Source organism: Polypterus senegalus, chromosome 12 (assembly GCF_016835505.1).
Source record: "Polypterus senegalus isolate Bchr_013 chromosome 12, ASM1683550v1, whole genome shotgun sequence".
NCBI lineage: Eukaryota > Metazoa > Chordata > Cladistia > Polypteriformes > Polypteridae > Polypterus > Polypterus senegalus.
Genome location: NC_053165.1, coordinates 101880622 through 101901467, shown reverse-complemented (window position 1 = coordinate 101901467; position 20846 = coordinate 101880622). Strand labels below are relative to the sequence as shown.

The 20846-nt window shown below is 40.2% G+C and overlaps 1 protein-coding gene across 1 annotated transcript in view; it reads left to right on the top strand.

Annotated features, from left to right (window-relative positions):
* The window catches only part of LOC120541434 (stereocilin), a 77873-nt gene that overhangs the window by 37182 nt on the left and 19845 nt on the right, over positions 1–20846 (top strand). The window contains exons 17-22 of the mRNA XM_039773054.1: positions 3914–4113; positions 4210–4300; positions 7379–7541; positions 8966–9135; positions 14035–14196; positions 19897–20039. Of these exons, the coding sequence (XP_039628988.1) occupies positions 3914–4113; positions 4210–4300; positions 7379–7541; positions 8966–9135; positions 14035–14196; positions 19897–20039 (929 nt within the window). The remainder of the gene's footprint in view (positions 1–3913; positions 4114–4209; positions 4301–7378; positions 7542–8965; positions 9136–14034; positions 14197–19896; positions 20040–20846) is intronic.

Below are 20846 nucleotides of genomic sequence, written 5' to 3'. Positions count from 1 at the left end.
GCGGGAGGGGGGTTAGAGTTGGCAGGCGGAGCTCTGTCGTGCGTATCCCATGGTCTTAGAGTTGGTAGGCGGGGCTCTGTGAGTTGGCACGCGTGGCTCTGTCATGCGTATCCCATGGTCTCTGTTGTGCGTACCCCATGGTCGGGCGACTCAGTCAATTATATATATATAGATAGTTATGTTCACCTACATACAGCTTCAACTTCTAGGATTAAGACAAGCCATTTTTAATGTGCTACTTTATTTTACTGTTGCATTTAAAACTTTTGGTTAGTATTTACATTACTATGCATATTTGTTTTTACACCATTGTTCATCTCCTCGTGTACAGTTCTAAACCTGGCCTGTCCTAAATTCCCTGCCCCACCTCATTTCCTACTTTAAACCATTCTCAACTAATCTACTCATTCACCTCCCCAACACATTGCTGCCCCTCCAGTTCAAATGTAGCTTGTCATGGTAGAACAAGTCTTATTGGTTTCAAAAAGAGTCCATTGCCCCATAGGCATATACCATTTCATCCTACCATGAATTTTTTAAGAGAAAATGTTCTGTTTTGATTAACTTGATTAACTCTCACACAGCAGTAGCACTACACACTCCACATTTTGTCTTCCAGTTCAGCTCGTAAGGATGACTTCAGGATGCCTCAGTCTCCAATCCAATCCAATCAGTGAAATTACACTTAAAATAATGCCAGTTTGTAATATGTAGTATTGTGTCACATAAATCATTCATGTTCCTTACCTGCTTATTCCAATATACAGTGACATGTGATGTGTGCAGTACATAATAGTGAATTGTTTAAGCTCCTTGGCATTAAGTGACTCTCGGACTCAGAATTCTATGTAAATATGGTTATTCCATCTGTTTTGATTAGATATGGAGTGTTAACCCCAAATAATGTTTTTGGACAGTATTCTGGTGCCATCTTATGGATGGAATATCATTATATTGCAAAAGAAATGAATCTCTCTATTATAATAAAAAAAATCTTGAGATGAGACTTTTAAGCTTGGTACGAGACGTGGCTTTTTCAGAGAGATACTTTCATGTCCCACGAGACGAGACTTTGTCCCTAGAGATTTAACCACACCTGGGGCCAGAAATAAAAGACAAAGAGCAGATGACAAAGTAGAATGTCATAAAGAATTCAAAAACATTGGCATTATACACATGCATAGCAGGTTAGAGATAATGAAAGTACTAAAATTTGAAAGTCTCAGAAAAATGATAGTAAAGATCGCATTAGCACAAACAAATGGAAATTATTACTCAGTGAAATAACGGAACAGCGAAAAGAGATAAATATATTGTTTGGATTTAAACTTTAAGTCGAAGACTTGTAAATCGTCTAATTCGTGTTGCCATCAGAGAATTAAAAGATTTGTTATTCGGTAAAAGTAAATTCCACATACGTGCGTTCAGCCTCCCTCTTCACAATGCGAGCGGCAGAGACACAAAGTGGTTGGCGCATATTGCAGGCAGGAGGGGCTGGCGAGCAAAGTGAGCAGGGGGCAAAGCCCTCTAATTTTTCTATATGTTTTGCCTCTCCATGGTTACTCATCAACAACAGTGTATAAATAAAAAGTTGTATAGCCACTTTTAGAACAAACAAGCCTAACCACTGGTTGAATTAAACGATGATAGTCATTACAATGTGAATGAACCATCAGACGTTGACCTTGATATGTGAAACCGATGCATATGCCACTGTATGACTGAACCACTGTGTTATATCTGATGAATTTTACATAAGGATGACGGCGCGCATGAAGACAGCCACCCGGAGCTCTCCGTTTAGATATCACTTATTTCTTATTTTATTGTCACTGTTTTACTTTAAAGTACAGTGAGCATCTGTACTCAGTCTAGTACAGTTCACATAACACACTGCTAGCAAGAAATACTGGATATTGGAATGAAAGGCTTTTTTCCACCACCACCACCTCCTAATATCCCAGTTGAGCTTCTCAGTACATCAGTGCCAACCTGGATTACCACTCCAGGTGCAGACAGGAGAGGAAGCAAAAGTGGAGTAAGAGAGCTGGCATTCATGCTAGACTAAAGAACTCCCCAAACAAGCCAGCTCTACGCAGTCTGTTCACACAAATACCCAGTCTTCAGTCAACAAGATCGATGACCTGAGATTGTGGATTTTGTCCCACTGGATGAAGAACTGAGCCTTTTTTTTTCAGCGAAACCTGGCTAAACACTAACATCCATGATGCGGCTATTGAGCTAGCACATCGAAATGTTTACCGCTCAGATCAGACCACAAAATCCGGTAATGACAAAGGCGGTGGGGTGTGCTTATATTTAAATAATGCTTGGTGCACCTCCACAGTCATTGTTGAACAATACTGGCCTCTGGACTTAGAATTCATAACGCTGAAGAGCAGATTTTTGTATCTGCTGAGGGAATTTACAGTTGTGTTCTACACCACAGTTTATAACCCTCCACAAGCTAATGTCAATCTGGCATTGACTAAACTGGACGATGCTATGAACGGTCTGCAAAATATTAATCTTAGCAGGCAACTCTAATCACGCCAACCTTAAAACTGTGCTCCCCAAATTTTATCAATTTATTGATTTCTCAACAAGAGAAAATAATACACTAGATCACATGAACTGTAATATACTGTAGTGAATGCTTATACAGCGTCAACCTCGCCCCACCTTGGCCAATCTGATCACATCTCTTTGTTCTTGACTCCTACATACAAACCCCTTATCACCAGAACAAAGCCTAATGCAGTGGTTCTCAAACTGTGGGGCAGGCCCCATAGGGGGGCACGAAGTAACAAAAAGGCGAAGATGTGAAAAAAAAGAAAACAAGAATCAAAAATATGAAAATACATCTATTGAAACCAAAACAAATGAACTTAAACTACATTCTGATACTAGAAAAATAAATATATATAGAGTTAGATAAATGTCGATAAAAGTTAAGTAGGTATAATTAAATATGCATCTATGATATATCATTAATTAAAAAAGAACAAATAGTATTAGAATGGGCAGCACGGTGGCGGAGTGGGTAGCGCTGCTGCCTCGCAGTTAGGAGACCTGGGTTTGCTTCCCGGGTCCTCCCTGCGTGGAGTTTGCATGTTCTCCCCGTGTCTGCGTGGGTTTCCTCCGGGCGCTTCGGTTTCCCCACAATCCAAAGACATGCAGGTTAGGTGGATTGGCGATTCTAAATTGGGCCTAGTGTGTGCTTGGTTGGCACCCTTCCCAGGATTGGTTCCTGCCTTGTGCCCTGTGTTGGCTGTGATTGGCTCCAGCAGACCCCCGTGACCCTGTAGTTAGGATATAGCGGGTTAGAAAATGGATGGATAGTATTTCCTTTCAAAAAAACGTTAGGGGGGCGCGATTAAAACTGTTATGAAAACTCGGGTCCCAAATACTTAAAGGTTGAGAAACGCTGGCCTAATGCTCAAACAGTCAGGAGTCTGGCTTGAAGGAGCCATGATTGAATTAAAGGACTGCTTTGATGATGCCATAGGTGAAGTAGTGGCATTGAAGCTAGGAATCTGTGCTGGCAATCAGAAGGATGCCAGTTTAAATCTTGTAAACACCAGAAGTGACTCTACTCCTTTGGGCCCTTGAGCAAAGCCCTTATCCTGCATGTAAATGTGACTTTGAAATTCTTTCATCTCTAAAATCCCTATAACAAAGTCTCAAATAATTTTAGAGGCCAAGGAGAAATTGTAAAACCTCAGAACTAAAAGCCGGTCATGACAATGTTGAATTTAAGCATTACATCTAGTTGTTTTATAAACATTGCCTTCCTGAATTATGTATTTGTTGCCTTTCACTTTTGTAAGATTGCATCCTAAAATCTCTTCTTCTCATTTTCTCCACTACTGTTTCACACTAAACATGTCTGATTGTTATCATTGTTTTCCAGGGAGTTGTTCCAGATCAGGAGATTTCAGGAATGCTTCTAGATCTACTAGGACCACTTTTCCCTTTCCTGGACTCTTCGCGGGTGGAGCAGGTGCAACGTGAGGCCCTCTTGCTGCGACTTGATGAGTTCAAAGGTTACTGCCTGCCACCAGAGGCCTTGCTAGAATTGGGACAACTCCTGAAAGAGGCAGCAGTGCTGGGGTATGAAGTTGTCAGAAGCTGTTGGTATAAAACTGATGTCATTTTGGACACATGAAGTTAACTGAAATCCTGTACTTTTTTTCCCATAAATTCCAGGGAGCCATCAGGCTGGACTCAGATGCAAATGGAGCATGCTGGGAGATTGGTACTCTCACTGTCTCCTCAGGAGATTTATCAGCTGCCAAAGGTAAGAACCAAGGTGCTGGCCTTTTAGAATTCATTTTGTGAAATTATTGACAAGCACACAAGTATTAATCTCATGCAAGAATCACTGTCTTTTTGTCAAAATTTTATACTGTTCAGCCAACTGTTAATTTTAAAAACTATGATGATTTTTACTTTTTGTCAATTTAAAACTGTAATTATTTTAAATGCCTCCAAGGTAACATTCTAGTGTTAGAGATAAAGTAAGTTTAACTATTCCTTTAGATTTACTGTACTTTTAAAAGATGTGGCCACCGGGGTGTGCCCCAGGTCCCCAAACTGCACAAATACGGACTAGAGGCACAAGTCCAGAGCAACTCAGACTTTTATTCAGCTGTGGGAAATTCTTCCCAATAGTTTTCCACCTGCACGTCACAGTTACAAAAGCACAAAGCAGTACACAGCACTCTGTCTTTGTCTTTTTTTCTCTCTGTCTCTCCTTCCGTCTCCACTCCTTCTCCAGCAAGCTTCGTCCCTCTTCCTCCTGACTTTGACTCATCCATCTGAGGCAACCAACTTCTTTTGTCTTCCACCTGGGAGTACACATGGTCCGAAAGCACTTCCAGGTGAGACAGAAACCCCATGAAACAGGAAACAGGGGGAGTCTCTGCAGCACCCCCTGGCGGCACCCACGGATCCCAAAAGGGCTGCGTTGAAGAAGTCTATGTCCCATGCTGCCCTGTGGGAATCTGAGGCACCGCTGCAACAGCATAGAAAAATCAAAAATGATTTTCACCTGTTCAATAGATTTTGGCACCAAGTTAGTTAAAAAAATACAAAGTATGTAATTGGTTTAAGCATACATGTATCACTGATCAGTTTGAGTAACAAAACACCAGCAGTAAGTGGGTTCATTTTCTGCTTCCTTTTATACTTCTTTACACAGCAATCTGTTTCCATTACACTGATCTACTCCATGAATCATCCATCCATCCATTATCCAACCCGCTATATCCTAACTACAGGGTCACGGGGGTCTGCTGGAGCCAATCCCAGCCAACAAAGGGCGCAAGGCAGGACACAAACCCCAGGCAGGGTGTCAGCCCACTGCAGGGCACATACACACACCAAGCACACACTATGGCCAATTTAGAATTGTCAATCCACCTAACCTGCATGTCTTTGGACTGTGGGAGGAAACCCACACAGACACGGGGAGACCATGCAAACTCCACGCAGGGAGGACCCAAAAAGCGAACCCGGGTCTCCTAACTGCGAGGCAGCAGCGCTACCCACTGCACCACCGTACTGCCCTCCATGAATCATTTACAATTTATTTTAATTGTTAACTTGAAATACTTGGGTTCAGATTTTCATCAACAACAACAACATTTATTTATATAGCACATTTTCATACAAACAGTAGCTCAAAGTGCTTTACATATTAAAGAATAGAAAAATGAAAGACACAATTATAAAACAAAATAAATCAACATTAACATCGAATAAGAGTAAGGTTCAATGGCCAGGGGGGACAGAAAAACAAAAAAAACTCCAGACGGCTGGAGAAAAATAAAATCTGTAGGGATTCCAGACCATGAGACCGCCCAGTCCCTCTGGGCATTCTACCTAACATAAATGAAACAGTCCTCTTTGGATTTAGGGTTCTCACGGAAAGGCTTGATGAAGATGGTCACGTAGAGTTCTGCCTTTTAATCCATCCATCATTGTTGGAGCATCATGAAGCTTTGAGTAGGTGGAGGTGGCGCAGGCCACCACCACAAAGAAACCGGAAAAAGAAACAGAAAAGAGAGTAGGGGTCAGTACCGATTTTAGAGCCACCATGAATAGTTATTTTGAGGAAATTGAACATATAGAGTATCAGGATTAAGTTAAATTACGATTAAAATGAAGTTATAAAAAGGCCATGTTAAAGTAATGTGTTTTCGGCAGTGTTTTAAAGTGTTCCACTGTATCAGTCTGGCGAATTCCTATTGGCAGGCTATTCCAGATTTTAGGTGCATAACAGCAGAAGGCCGCCTCACCACTTCTTTTAAGTTTTGTTCTTGGAATTCTAAGGAGACACTCATTTGAGGATCTGAGGTTACGATTTGGAATATAAGGTGTCAGACATTCTGATATATAAGATGGGGCAAGATTATTTAAGGCTTTATAAACCATAAGCAGAATTTTAAAGTCAATTCTGAATGACACAGGCAACCAGTGTAGTGACATTAAAACTGGAGAAATGTGTTTGGATTTTCTTTTCCTAGTTAGGATTCTAGCAGCTTCATTCTGCACTAGTTGCAAACGATTTATGTCTTTTTTGGGTAGTCCAGAGAGGAGTGCGTTACAGTAATCTAGTCGACTGAAAACAAACGCGTGAACTAATTTCTCAGCATCTTTCAGTGATATAAGCGGTCTAACTTTACTTATGTTTCTTAAGTGAAAAAATGCTGTCCTAATGATCTGATTAATATGTGATTTAAAATTCAGATTACAGTCAACAATCACCCCTAAGCTTTTTACCTCCGTCTTGACTTTTAATCCTAATGTATCCAGTTTATTTCTAATAGCCTCATTGTATCCATTATTGCTGATCACTAAAATTTCAGTTTTCTCTTTATTTAACTTGAGAAAATTACTATTCATCCATTCTGAGATACTAGTCAGACATTCTGTTAGTGAATCAATAGAATCAATCATCAATTTGAACAAGCTGAGAGACTGTCAGGTGAAATAAGAATGGTGAGATGGCTAAACATGTCATTTCAGCACTACTGCCTCATCCATTCTAGTGCACTGCCTGTTAATTGGTCTTCTAAGCTGAATATATTACTTTAAAAAGGAAAAGCTGATTAAGAAGCTGAAAGATGTGACAGTTCTGAATATATAAGATGCACATATAATCCGATTCGGGTCAAGGCAAGCTTCTCCAGGCAGCATTAGGTGAAAGGCAAGAACCAGCCCTGAATGAAGTGCCAGTCTGTTGATATCCCATGGATGTGAAGTAAATCTGAGAGCATATTTGGAAAGCAGTGAACATGGTGAAATCACCTATGTATATGTGTGGTGATTTTAATATGTTGTGTATGCTTGTTAATTGGTGTACCTTGGACAGGAAGCATCAAGCTTAGACATTGTGGAGCAGATACTGGAAAGCCAACGAGACTGGGAGACAAGTAAGGTGGGACAGAATTGTGGAGCCATTGAAAAGATAACTGAAAAGAAGAAAAGTCTTACAGCCAGGTTTGTGACAGGAACAGCAGGCAAAGGGAAAAGAGGTGAGAAAATATTGCTTTTGGTACTACTGTATACCTCTAGCCATGTGCCATCAATAAGCACAAGTAGAGCAGGAAGACATGGTGTAGCAAGAACACTAAACAAAGCAAAGCAAGGGCTTGTTACACATGTTTATTTTCAGACTAGCAAATTGTGCATGCGAAAATTTGGCAAGAATAAAAGCCTTAATGAAATGATGATAAGGTAGAAAAGAACATCACATGTTACAGTCAGAAGGGAGATTATTTTAATAAGTAGTGACTTGTGAGAGGACGTATTATTAGAATAGTATGGGATGTTATTATAGTCACTTACAACGACATGAACATTTGCAATACAAAGTGTAACATGAACAGGTTAACAGAACATATTGGATAAGAAGGGAAATGCAGGGCACATGTAAGTCAGTAGGTGTGAAGTGTGGCCGTCAAGTAATGTAGTATACTGACGTCTATAATAATTGTCAGAAAATTGAATTTGTTATATAAATGTCAGCAAAAATATTCCTGTGTGTAACCCACAAGTACCTGTACGTTTTACTCCGGTTTCGACTTATCTCTGGAAAATGTAGTGTACACCTGGCCATGGGTAAAAACAGGGCCTGGCAAATAAACTGCGATGTTATTAAATGTTTGTCATTGTGACTTGGTGATAGTCATACAATAAACGCACGGGGAATCGTCTACGCCGTAATATAAAGGGAATATCTTGTTTTGAGTTGTCACTGTTATGGATTTCCTGTAGTTTTTCCGTCATAATGTTTCTTGTTGTCTGGCAGTTTGCCGCTGCTCTTCAGAAGGGTTGTGTGTGTAATCTGTTTTTCGTTCACTGTTTTGGTACAAGAACTGCTGCCGCTGTTCTCCGAATAATGTCGCTCTGTGGTTTGTCATACGTTGTCTTTGTTGTTCTAAGGCATTAACTGTAATACTAATAAATTAGATATCATTAGCATTAGCATCTCACTTTTACTTTCTTTTTCTGAAGCTCTAAACTCTACCCCCAAGAGATAGAAGGAGATTTTTACAATGTTGGCACATGTTGTTCTTCAGTTGTAGGATATGGGTGTTCACAAAAAGTCCTTTACCAAAAAGGACAACACACTGGGTAAGCAGAAAAACAAAAAGCTTACACTAGCAGTTTATTGAATCCCTTCAGGTGAGAATGATATTGTTAGCTGGACACCTCATTGACACTTAGGTTTTTGGAGGTAAATATTCACAGACCCATTCAGATGGATATATGCTTTGCACATTGCCTCCTAGACTGTGAAGACAAATTGTTTCCTAAAACCAGGAATATTTGGTCAAACTGTGTTTTAGAGCTAATTAACACAGGGCTTTTATTTAGGCAAGTGGGTCTAATGTGCATCTTTTCATGTATCCACGTGTTTCTTTCCATAGTTTAAATATTTCTCTTTTTTCCCCAGAACCCATACCAAGCTGCTCTGACTTGAAAGGCACCTTCCCGGCAGCCTGGACCACTGGTCAGTTTCTAGGAATGTTAGAGCAGGAACTTTTGGACTGTTTGGATATGCTGGGACAGGATCCAGATCTGAGTGCTGAACAGCGCAAGGCCTTATGGGACAGGCTGAAACAGGTGTGCACAGATTAATAATGTCATGCAGCCAGACATGTTCTTGAAAGAGAAATAAAAATGAAATCTTTGTTTATGGATCAAATGAGAGGCCAGATTGCTAATATAGGAAATTAAGCAAGGACTTCCAAAGAACCAAACCTTTATCATTTACACAAAAATATTTTGCATAATCCAAATATATTCCAATTATACAATATGAAATTAAAAAAAAATTGTTCTAAGTGGATTTGTATTTCAAAGAAAAATAGTATATGAAACTTTATAAAACAAAATATAAAGGTTAAATCAGGTTATTAAAACCCGTCTGCATTCTTAAAAGGCAAATTTAGTATGAAATGTTTATGGGACATTCAGAAGTAGGACAGCTAAAAGAAACAAAAAGAATAATGCTTGAATCAAAAACACATGGAATATTGTAATCTTTCACTGATAAACCACAAGTAAAGAAGACAATATCAGTTCCTATTGGCGTTAAATATTTGATTTAAATAAAATTTTATTTAATTTTAAAATTTATTGTAATAAAATACAAGTTTATCTTTTAGTTAGAGGTGGTGTATTACTGCTTTTGTAGAATTTGTAGATTTTTCTTTCTTTTTTTTTCCTTCTCCATGAGCTTTAGACTCCATTTAAAATGAATATTTAAAGTTTAGGTGACAAGGAAATCTTATTTTAAATTGTCTACACTATTCTTTAAATATGTTATAGTGGTAACCCTTTATTCCACCCTTAAAGTCTAAGGTGAGAGTTTTGCAAATATTATGGTTCAGATATTTTGTTCTGTATAAATTTTATTCTAAAGTCATTGTGACTTTTATTCTTGCAAGCTTATTTTTATAAGCTATTTTCTCCAGAAATATTTTATTTATTATATTATTATTATGTGTTTGTTTTACCATGATGCCATACTGACACTTGCAGTAAGTGCGACGAGTAGTTAAAGGTAACAGAAACAGCGATTCCATACTGGGGAAAAAAGGCTGTAATCAAAGTGGTAAAGTGGAGGGCTCAGCGGTACATAGGCAGGAGACTAACATTAAGGCACAGATCAGGCACAAGCGGCTGTAGGAGCAAACAAGACAAGTAAGTTATTACAGCAACTAGCAGTGGATATTTAGTAAGCAAGTTTTCTTAGTAAGAAGGAAAAATGTGTGTAAAAAAATGAATAAACTAAACAGTTCTTAGTGGTAGAGAAAGTAGAGCAGTTAAGAGGGTGACAGCATAAGGAATCATTAATACAAAAGAATACAAAAGTGTGAGTGGAGAGCTTTTAATTAAGAAATAATAGAGGCGCAAAGTTAGGAGAACAGACAAAGAAGAGTAAAGCTAACTTCATAGAAGAACAAACATGAGGAGCTTAAGGGGTCAGAAGGAGTTAAATAACTGTAGCAGAACTTTAATCTAATTTTTTTTTTTAGTTTTACCAATTAAGTTAAATCATTTAATTTTAATAAAAAAGTTTTAGTTATCCAAAGTCAAATTTTAATAATGAGGCCACTGCAATTCAAGTCCTGTTGCATGTTGGACTTTATAGAGGATGACTTGGAGGAGCCAGTTTTCTGTGACGGCTACATCTGCAGAAGGTGTGAACTGATCCAACACCTCAATCTCCAGGTCACTGAACTGCAGGAGAAGTTGGCTGGCCTGCCTTGTAGTACAAAATTGGCTAACCTGACAGAGGTGTCCTTTAGAAAGATAATGTGTACTCCTAAGATAATGCAGTAGGAGACTTTAGACTAGACAGGTAGAAATAGGTTGGTCATTGTCACGAGGCACAAGGTAAAGGGTGCACACTGTCTAGGGGCATCAACCCCAGGATTGGAATTGTCAAACCGTTTTCAGGTCCTTGTGGAGCTGGATGTGTGTCTGAAGATTCTGAGGTGGTAGGCAGAGATGAAGAGCTCTAACAGGCCACCTCAAAATCAGTTACCAGAGAGAGAGGTAATGATAGTTGTGAACTCGATCATTAGGAGGACTGAAGCACAGTTTTGCTCCAGAGACAGAGGATCTTGCATTGTGTGTTTCCTTCCTGGTGTACATGACCTCCCTGGAAAGTTTGATAAGCTCTTGGTCAGAGCAGGGATGGGTCCAGTTGTCATTGTCCATGTTGGAACAAATAACAAACGTAAGGGTACCCTGTCAGTTCTGTGATTCAAATTTAAATAGTTCCCAGGCTGAGGAGCAGAATTGACAAAGTGGTCTTCTCTGAGGTTTTGTCTGTGCCACTCCATATAAGACTGAGGAGATCAGAAGGCATAATGCTTGGCTCAGGTCTTAGTGTAGGGTAGAAGGTTACAGGTTTAAGGGGCATTGGGATCACTGTGTTTGTTTAAACTAGAGTGTGGAGACACAGGGAGTTCAGGACACACCTGTACAGTACATGAAGGAACAAATAACAATGTAACAATAAAAATGCATAGTAATGTATATTCTAACCCAACATTTACAAGCAAAAGTATAATGAGTAACATATTGAAAATATCTTGCCTTAATGCTAGAAGTATCAAAAATTAAACAAGTGAGTTGGAGCTGTATGTAGTGGAGCATAATTATGATATTATAGCAATAACAGAAAACAGGGTAAAAAAAGCTGGGGATGAGAACAACATAGAGGGATACACATTTTTAGGAAGAATAGACAGAACAGAAAAGGAATTGTCAAACAGAATTTAAATGCAAGTTCACTTCAATTGGACAATAAGCCCCATGTTAGTGAGGGCAGCTGGCTTCATCTAGCAAGCATTAGGAAAAGAGGCCTTTGTTAGGAGTTTTTAATACACTGCCCAATGCAGACAGTAATTGTGATGCACATTTTTAAAAATCTTAAAACATTAGGTTTACAAGGGAATTGGAGACTTTACTAACGAAATATTAAATATTGGAGTACAAGTCCAAGGAGGTGATGCTCAAGCTTTATAACACACTGGTGAGGCCTCATTTGGAGTACTGTGTGCAGTTTTGTTCTCCAGACTACAAAAAGGACATAACAGCACTAGAAAAGGCCCATAGAAGAGCAACTAGGCTGATTTCAGGACTACAGGAGATGGTGAGAAATTCTTATGTGTGTTTAGGGAAGTTGTTGTTTGTTTATTTATTATATATACTATATATATATATATATATATATATATATATATATATATATATATATATATATATATAGTGGAAAGATCAGCCCTGACACAGACAGACACACAGACTCAGAAGTCACAAAAACACACATTTATTATTTTTCACAGTCCTCAGCACAACACAATGCACAAACCCCACAATGCTCAGTCCTTTTCCTTTGTTCTTCTCCCTCCTCTCTCGCAAGCTCTGTCCTCTGCCTCCCGACTCCGGCTCCTTTTATAACTCCCCTGGAAGTGCTCCAGGTGCTCGTTGACCTATTTCCGACAGCACTTCCGGGTGTGGCAGAAGAACCACCCAAGAGGGTGCAGCAGCTGTTACAACACCCCCTGGTGGCACCCCCGGATCCCAACAGTGCTGTAGCCAACTCCAACTCCCATGAAGCCCTTTGGGAGTTCGAGGCACTGCTGCAACCCTGGGGGGCTGCCATCTAGTGGTCTGGGGAAGGTAACATTCTAGATAGGTTGGTTCCCCCGGTCCTTCCAGCATGGAGGTGTCCTGGTCGGGCAAGATTCCGAGTTTTTTCAATATTTATATATTACAGATATATTATATCTATTCATAAGACAGTGGGCCAAGATTGTGGGTTCAAATCCTACTACTGAGATAGTGTGACCATGAGCAATTCACTTCACCTGCCTGTGTTCCAATTGGGAAAACGAAAGAAGTTTAGCCAGTTGTATCTCAGATGTTGTAAGTCACTTTGGATAAAGAGATCAGTCACATAATAAGTAATAATTACAGTATATATAATATTAACAATATGTATAATATTAGATCACTGGAGCTGTTTATTGTTGAACGTACTATGCACAATAAGTCTATGAGTAACATTACTGCATTAGATCAGTTCCTGCTTTTCCAAGTGACTTTGCTATGGTTGGTGGTTATTGCAAAACAATATTTGTATTTATTTAATTGAAATGGGCAATCAGTAGGAATAATGTGAAATTTGAGGATGTATTATTATTATTAGATGTTTACAGTTTTCATTTGTTTACATCGTTCACTCAAGTGCAGCGTATCCTTTCATGTTTTTGTGAGTTTTATGGGGTAAGCCTTTAAAGTCCACATTAATAGCCACAATGAGAGCCAGTACTCAGTGTTTTCAAAATGTAAAACTCAATTAACTGCTTGTACAAGTGACAAAGTCTCAGCATGACATTCTTAATAGCCTTCTTTGTAAGAGTGCTTATCTCTTTCTCTGTTTTAATTGTATGCTCCCTACCTTAATCTCATTGCTCCTTGAGTGGTAACAACAAATTAACTTGGAGCATTTTGTTTTTCATGTACGCTTGCACAATTTGAACTCTTCTTTTAGGTTATCATTCTTGCTGCTACTTTCTGAACTGTTCACAGGTATTTCCTGAATGGTATTCTTGAAATCAATTCCTTTTGTATGGTCTAAGCTTTAATTTATCTGTCCATTATCCAACCCGCTATATCCTAACTACAGGGTCACGGGGGTCTGCTGGCGCCAATCCCAGCCAACAAAGGGCACAAGGCAGGAAACAAACCCCAGGCAGGGTGCCAGCCCAACGCAGGGCACATACACACACCAAGCACATACTAGGGCCAATTTAGAAATAACAAATGAACTTGCCCAGAGAAAGTCACATCTGAATCAAAAATAGAATAGGAAGACTTCACTGAGCAAGTAATGCTGCTAAGAAATCTCAAAGTGTAGACAATCTTCAGCACGGCACATGTAAAAAACTGTGTCCTTTTTAATATCATTTTATGTTTATTCAATAAGATTTCTTCCTTTAGTTTCAGATGTACGTACCATTGAGATCAGTGAAGCCAGAACAGATACTTCAGCTCGGGTGGATTGTTACTCAACTAAGTGACAAAGAGCTGCAAGAGCTGAACCTTTCTCACTTGGAAATTGTAGCATATATGGGACAGTTTGATCAGTGGACTCCAAAACAGGTAAGAATACATCTAAGTGCTACTTAGTCTGTTCTGCTGTGCAGATAACTTTTAGGGCAGCTTATGTTGTTTTCCACTTATCAATTCAGAAGATATATTTGCTAGAATGTTAACAATATAAATCATCTTATAAACAATAAATAAATGTGTACAGGAACCAGAATCCTGGATTTGATTGCTACGTCTGTTTACTGTCAGCTGCACAAACGTGCATATTAGGTTAACAATTCTAAAATGGCCTTGTACAAGTATGGGTGTGTTCATAGATAGATAGTATGTTAGCTTTTTATAGAGGTTTAATAGTTAAATAAATACTATAGGAAACAACAACAACCCCCTTCAAGTACACGCCACAATTACTTAAAAAGAAAACTTCTGACTTGGCTAAAGATAAAAAGCGCAGTCACAGTTTGGAATTATGAAGACATATTGCCATAGGTGTGAAGGACCCCCAGTCGAATTTCTTGACACACTTCTGCTGAATAATTCATTTGCATTAAGTCTTCAATTATATTGTGCCAGAGAGAGAATTTGCAGCGTTATTCATAATGTCCATCAGTTTTGTCTTTATTCTCTTATCCACTACTACCTCAGGTAGGTTGAGAAAGAGCCTGCCTTCTTAAATAGCTTGTTTATTCGGTGGGCCTCTCTTGAAGCGATGTTATCAGCCCAGCATACCACAGTGTAGAAAATCACACTAGCCATCAGAAAGGTGTAGAATATACCAAAGATGTTACTGCACACATGAAAGAACACAGTCTCTTAAGAAAAAAACGAGTTTGCTCTGCCATTTCTTATATAGTTCTTTTGTGTTACAAGACCAGTCCAGAATGTCATTGATGTGGACCCCGAAGTACATGTATAAATGCACTCCCTCCATATCTACTCCCTACATAGTGGATGAGGAGGCTCTTTGGTATAGCGAAAGTCAATAACCAGTTTGTTGGTTTTTGTTGATTTTAGTTGCACACAATTCTTTCCACCAAGAATCAAACCACCGCCTGACATCTGTTGCTGTGTTTTATCCCCCTTATCAATGCACCACATTAATACAGAATGTTTGTAAGTGCTGTGACCTGTTATTATATTCATAGTCTGACTGGTACAGAGTGAAGAGAAAAGGAGATAGGACTGTCCTTGTGGTGCTCCAGTGTTGCTCACCTCATATCAGTAACTCAGTCCTTAAGGCTCACAAACTGCTTTATACAGGACACCATATTCTCATCTCCCTTCATATCTCTGAGCTTACCCATTAACAGGATCGTAAATGTATGAGGGGGAATCAAGCTAAAGTTAAAAAATGGAATTTATTAGTAAATATTCTTCTTATATGTTCTGATATATGTATCTTATTCAACATCCTAAAGGGTTTTATTTTTTAATACAATTTGGACTATATAAGCTGGTCAGAAAATTAAAGGAACACTTTGAAAACACATCAGATCTCAAAGGGACAAAAATCCTGCTGAATATCTCTACTGTTATAGATTGGGTAATTTGTTAAGAACAAAAAGATGCCACATCATCCATCCATCCATCCATTTTCTAACCCGCTGAATCCGAATACAGGGTCACGGGGGTCTGCTGGAGCCAATCCCAGCCAACACAGGGCACAAGGCAGGAACCAATCCTGGGCAGGGTGCCAACCCACCGCAGGACACACACAAACACACCCACACACCAAGCACACACTAGGGCCAAGTTAGAATCGCCAATCCACCTAACCTGCATGTCTTTGGATTGTGGGAGGAAACCGGAGCGCCCGGAGGAAACCCACACAGACACGGGAGAACATGCAAACTCCACGCAGGGAGGACCCGGGAAGCGAACCCGGGTCTCCTAACTGCGAGGCAGCAGCGCTACCACTGCGCCACCGTGCCGCCCGCCACATCATTTGATGGAAATTAAAATTATCAACCTACAGAGGGCTGAATTCAAAGACACACTGAAAATCAAAGTGGTAGTCCATTTTACCAAAATTTAATTGCTGCAACTCAGAATTGTACTCAGTAGTTTGTATGGCCCCCATGTGCTTGCTTGCATGCCTGACAACGGGGAGTAAGCACGCTCCTAATGAGATGATGGATGGTGTCCTGGGGTATCTCCTCTTAGATCTAGACCAGGGCATCACTGAGCTCCTGGACAGTCTGAGGTGCAACCTGGCAGCGTCAGATGGACTGAAACATAATGTCCCAGAGGTGTTCTACTGGATTTAGGTCAGGCGAGCATGGGGGCCAGTCAATGGTATCAATTCCTTCATCCTCCACGAACTGCCTGAATACTCTCGCCACATGAGGCCGGGCATTGTGGTGCACCAGGAGGAACCCAGGACCCACTGCACTAGCATAGGGTCTGATGATGGGTCCAAGGATTTCATCCTGATACCTAATGGCAGTCAAGGTGCCGTTGTGTAGCCTGGAGAGGTCTGTGTGTTCCTCCATGGATATGCCTCCCCAGACCATCACTGACCCACCAAAAAACCAGATCTGTCACATGTGCTCAGGATGAACCTTCTCTCATCTGTGAAAAGCACAGGACGCCAGTGGTGGACCTGCCAATTCTGGTATTCTATGGCAAATGCCAATCGAGCTCCACGGTGCCGGGCAGTGAGCACAGGGCCCAGTAGAGAACGTTGGGCCCTCTGGCCACCCTTATGAAGTCTGTTTCTGATTGTTTGGTCAGAGATATTAACACCAGTGGCCTGCTGGAGATCATTTTGTAGGGCTCTGGCAGTGCTCATCCTGTTCCTTGTTGCTCAAAGGAGCAGATACTGGTCCTGCTGATGGGTTACAGACCTTCTCTGGCCCTGTCCAGCTCTCCTAGAGTAACTGCCTGTCTCCTGGAATCTCCTCCATGCCCTTGAGACTGTGACTGAGAGACACAGCAAACCTTCTGGCAATGTTATGTATTGATGTGCCATCCTGGAGAAGTTGGACTACCTGTGCAACCTCTGTAGGGTCCAGGTATCGCCTCATGCTACCAGTAGTGAAACTGACCGTAGCCAAATGCAAAATGAGTGAAAAAACAGTTGAGGAGGGAAAAATGTCAGTGGCCTGTTAAATGATTCCTGTTTTGGGGGTCGTCTCATTGTTGCCCCTCTAGTGCACCTTCTGTTAATTTCATTAACACCAAAGCACTGAAACTGATTAACAACCCCCTTCTGCTACTTAACTGACCAGATGAATAGCCCAGAAGTTTCATTGACTTGATGCTATACTCGGATTAAAAAGTGTGCCTTTAATTTTTTTGAGCAGGATATATTTGTGTCCAGTTGAATACACCACCTGCTGCAGCACCCCCTGGCGGCGCTTGCGCAACCCAACAGGGCTGCACAACACTCCAACCTCCATGAAGCCCTGCGGGAGTCTGAGGCATCACTGCAACCCAGGGAGGCTACCATCTAGCATCCAGGGGGAGATACTGGGTTTCCATCCTTGCTCCCCCCGGAAGATATGCTGCAGGAGCGTCCCGGCTGGGCTTGGGCCCTGGCCACCTGCCACAACATGCAATGTTTCATTTAGTCAATTATCTAAAACACAGGCTGCCCACACTTCAAGAACTTTCACTTCAGAAAAATGCACATTTACAAATAATCTGGATCAATTTCCAAAGGCACGACTCTGGACCTAACACCCGATCTTCTATGTAGTCATTCCAAATAAACTTTGCTGCACTGCAGCCTGTAGAAAGGAGCAAGGCTGGACGTTTGGGATGGGGCAGAATGTTGGAGACACCCAATCAGAGTCTGATTTATCAGCACAACATATGCTGCTCCATTCAGAGATTGTACTCCCTGCAGCCCGCTGAGTAAGGTGGGGCTGATTCAGCGAGTCGTACTTGGCGAGGTGTACTTGTGCATTCACATTCTGAGGGTCATTCGTCTGGTCACACTGCAGAAAATCCATATTTGTTTAGTCCAGTGGCAAAGATTTTGGGATATTTTTGGGTATCCAGATATACCCAAAAGTAAAAAAAAAAACCTAAAGGTCTTTAATCGTTTCCAGGATTCAGTTGTATTCAGAAACAATAAACAGAATTGCAGCCATAAACTGTAGACTAGAAGCATGCTCGAAAGCTAAGGTCTTTACTTTCCTTTGGAAGGCCTTTCTTTTTTTCACAACAAAGTCTGAGCAGTTTTAAAATTGTGTGACCATATTGTGAGTAACCTGATGTCACAGATAATGTAAGCATGTGCATCACTTGCCTGATCGCACATGGCGTCCGAATGACAACAAACTCTCTAAAATGGCACTGCTCATGAAGACAAGCCAACGAAATAGTGCAATCATTAAATACGAGGGATGTTCAAAACTCTGTTTTTCTAACTCTTTTTATTAAGAATTTCAAAAGCAAATGACACAACTTTTCTACATCGTCACCTTCTTTTGCGATGCAATTTTCCCAGCGTCGTACCAACTTTTTAAGACCAACAGCAAAAAAATGTTTTTGGTTGAGCGCGTAGCCACTGATGCACTGCTGCTTTCACATCAGGGTTCCTTCTTAATTTCTCGTGGTCATGGCTGTAGCTGGACGTCTGAAGTGCTCTGCATCCATCACACTAGTACGGCCATTTTCGAACATTTCAATCCACTCATGGATGACGTTTTGAGAGAGAACTTTATCCTCATACTGAGCACACATGCGGAGGAGATGTGACAGAACGCTGTTTCTCTTTGGTGTAGTTTACAAGTTTCACAGCCATCTTGAACACAGGGTGACAACTCTTATACTAAACCAGTGGTTCTCAATCTGTGGGTCGGGCCCACTTAGGGGGGCGCAAAGTAACAAACAGGGGGGCGCAAAGATGTGAAAAGAAGAAAACAAGAATCGAAAATATGAAAAATACATCAATTGAAACCAAAACAAATTAACTTAAAAATAAATATAGAGTTAGATAAATGTTGATAAAAGTTAAGTAGGTATAATAAAATATGAATTTATGATATAACATTAATTAAAAAAAAGAACAAATTGGTATTAGTGGGCTCCTTTCAAAAAAAATGTTAGGGGGGCGAGATTAAAACTGTTATGAAAACTCGGGTTGCAAATACTTTGAGAAACGCTGTCCTAAACTAAAAGGGCAGGCCAGGCAGAACTAGTCACATGACACTCTCAGACAGGATCGATTACTACTCCTCGCGCCTTCACCGTTTCCAATGAAAATATGAAAGTGCGGAAACTTTTTGAACAACACTTGTATAAACTACAAAAATGGAAACAAACATGATGTCAATGAAGAACGTAATAAACACATAAAACACAAGTAGAGTATTGCTTACTTATTATCCGGATGCTGTGTCTGTGTGTTTCATTTTGTCTCAGTGCACACTACATGAAAGAATTGAGTTCTTCACTTGTGATGGTCAATTTTGTAACCTTGTCCTGTACGCTTGTTCCCAAACAGTCCTTAAGACTGATGTTACCCATCCATCCATTATCCAACCCGCTATATCCTAACTACAGGGTCACGGGGTCTGCTGGAGCCAATCCCAGTCAACATAGGGCGTAAGGCAGGAAACAAACCCCCGGCAGGGCGCAGGCCCACCATAGGTTACTTGATTATGTTGACCTCTTATTTAAGTCACTTTGGATAAAAGTGTCTGCTAAGCAAATAAATGTAAATGTTAAGTATTACTGAAGCTGACAATGAGTCTAGTTTAAATATATTTTGAATGCTAATCTTGATACATTTTTTAACAGATGAGAGCGATAGTTTTGAATTACCTGAAGCGTAGTGGACAGTCAATTGAAGACCTGGAGATGTCAAAGCTCGTATCATATGGTTTCCTTATTTGTGGACTGTCTCCCACCGAAATTAGTCGACTGGACCCTAAGGCCCTCAGGTTAGTCAGATGTAAGTGTGTCAGTGATGAGCTGAATAACTCTGAAAAGCCTGCAACTGCAAAACAGTGTGTCATACCAGCACTGAGTGATGTGCAAAAAAAATTCATCCTCTTGTTCTGCTGATTTACACCCTATTCTGTCCAGGAATTGGTCTTGCTTTATATCTGACGCTTGCTGGGATTGTCTCCAATGTCAGTGCAACCTTCCCTGGATGAAGAAATTAGGATGGATTATCCTGATTTATCACTCTGGAATGAGTTATACATATATACTGTATCTATATTTGATGGAACCAGAAGTGCCACATCCAGCTACTATTTCTATTTAACAATGAGCACCCTTTGCAAGCTGGAATGCTGTTTTAAAGGCAAAAGAGACCAAACAAAACAGACTGTCACGGAATGGCAGTCTGTTTCTGCATCATAAGTGCTTGTTTTTAAAAATAGCCAGGAATAACTGGATTTTAAGAGCTTAGAAGTCCAGCTCATTATGGCACCTTCTAACCGCTATTGATGCATCCTGACTAAAAAATAAGTACAATAGTCAAAAAATGTAAAAAAAAGATTTTTTTCCCATTTTTGGAATGGAGGTGAACGTCAGACATTTTTGTTAAGTGTAGATAAAAGGCACAGTTGTTGCCTTGGTAACCTGCTTTTGTTACCATGGCAACCAGAACACTTTTAGCATCAGCAGGTCCCTTTAAAATCCTAAAATGACTGTCTTCATTGAGGTTTAATTGCTAAGTAAGTACAAATTCTAAATAACAGATGCCTTTACTTCAATGCCTGCCACAAAGGCTTTATTCA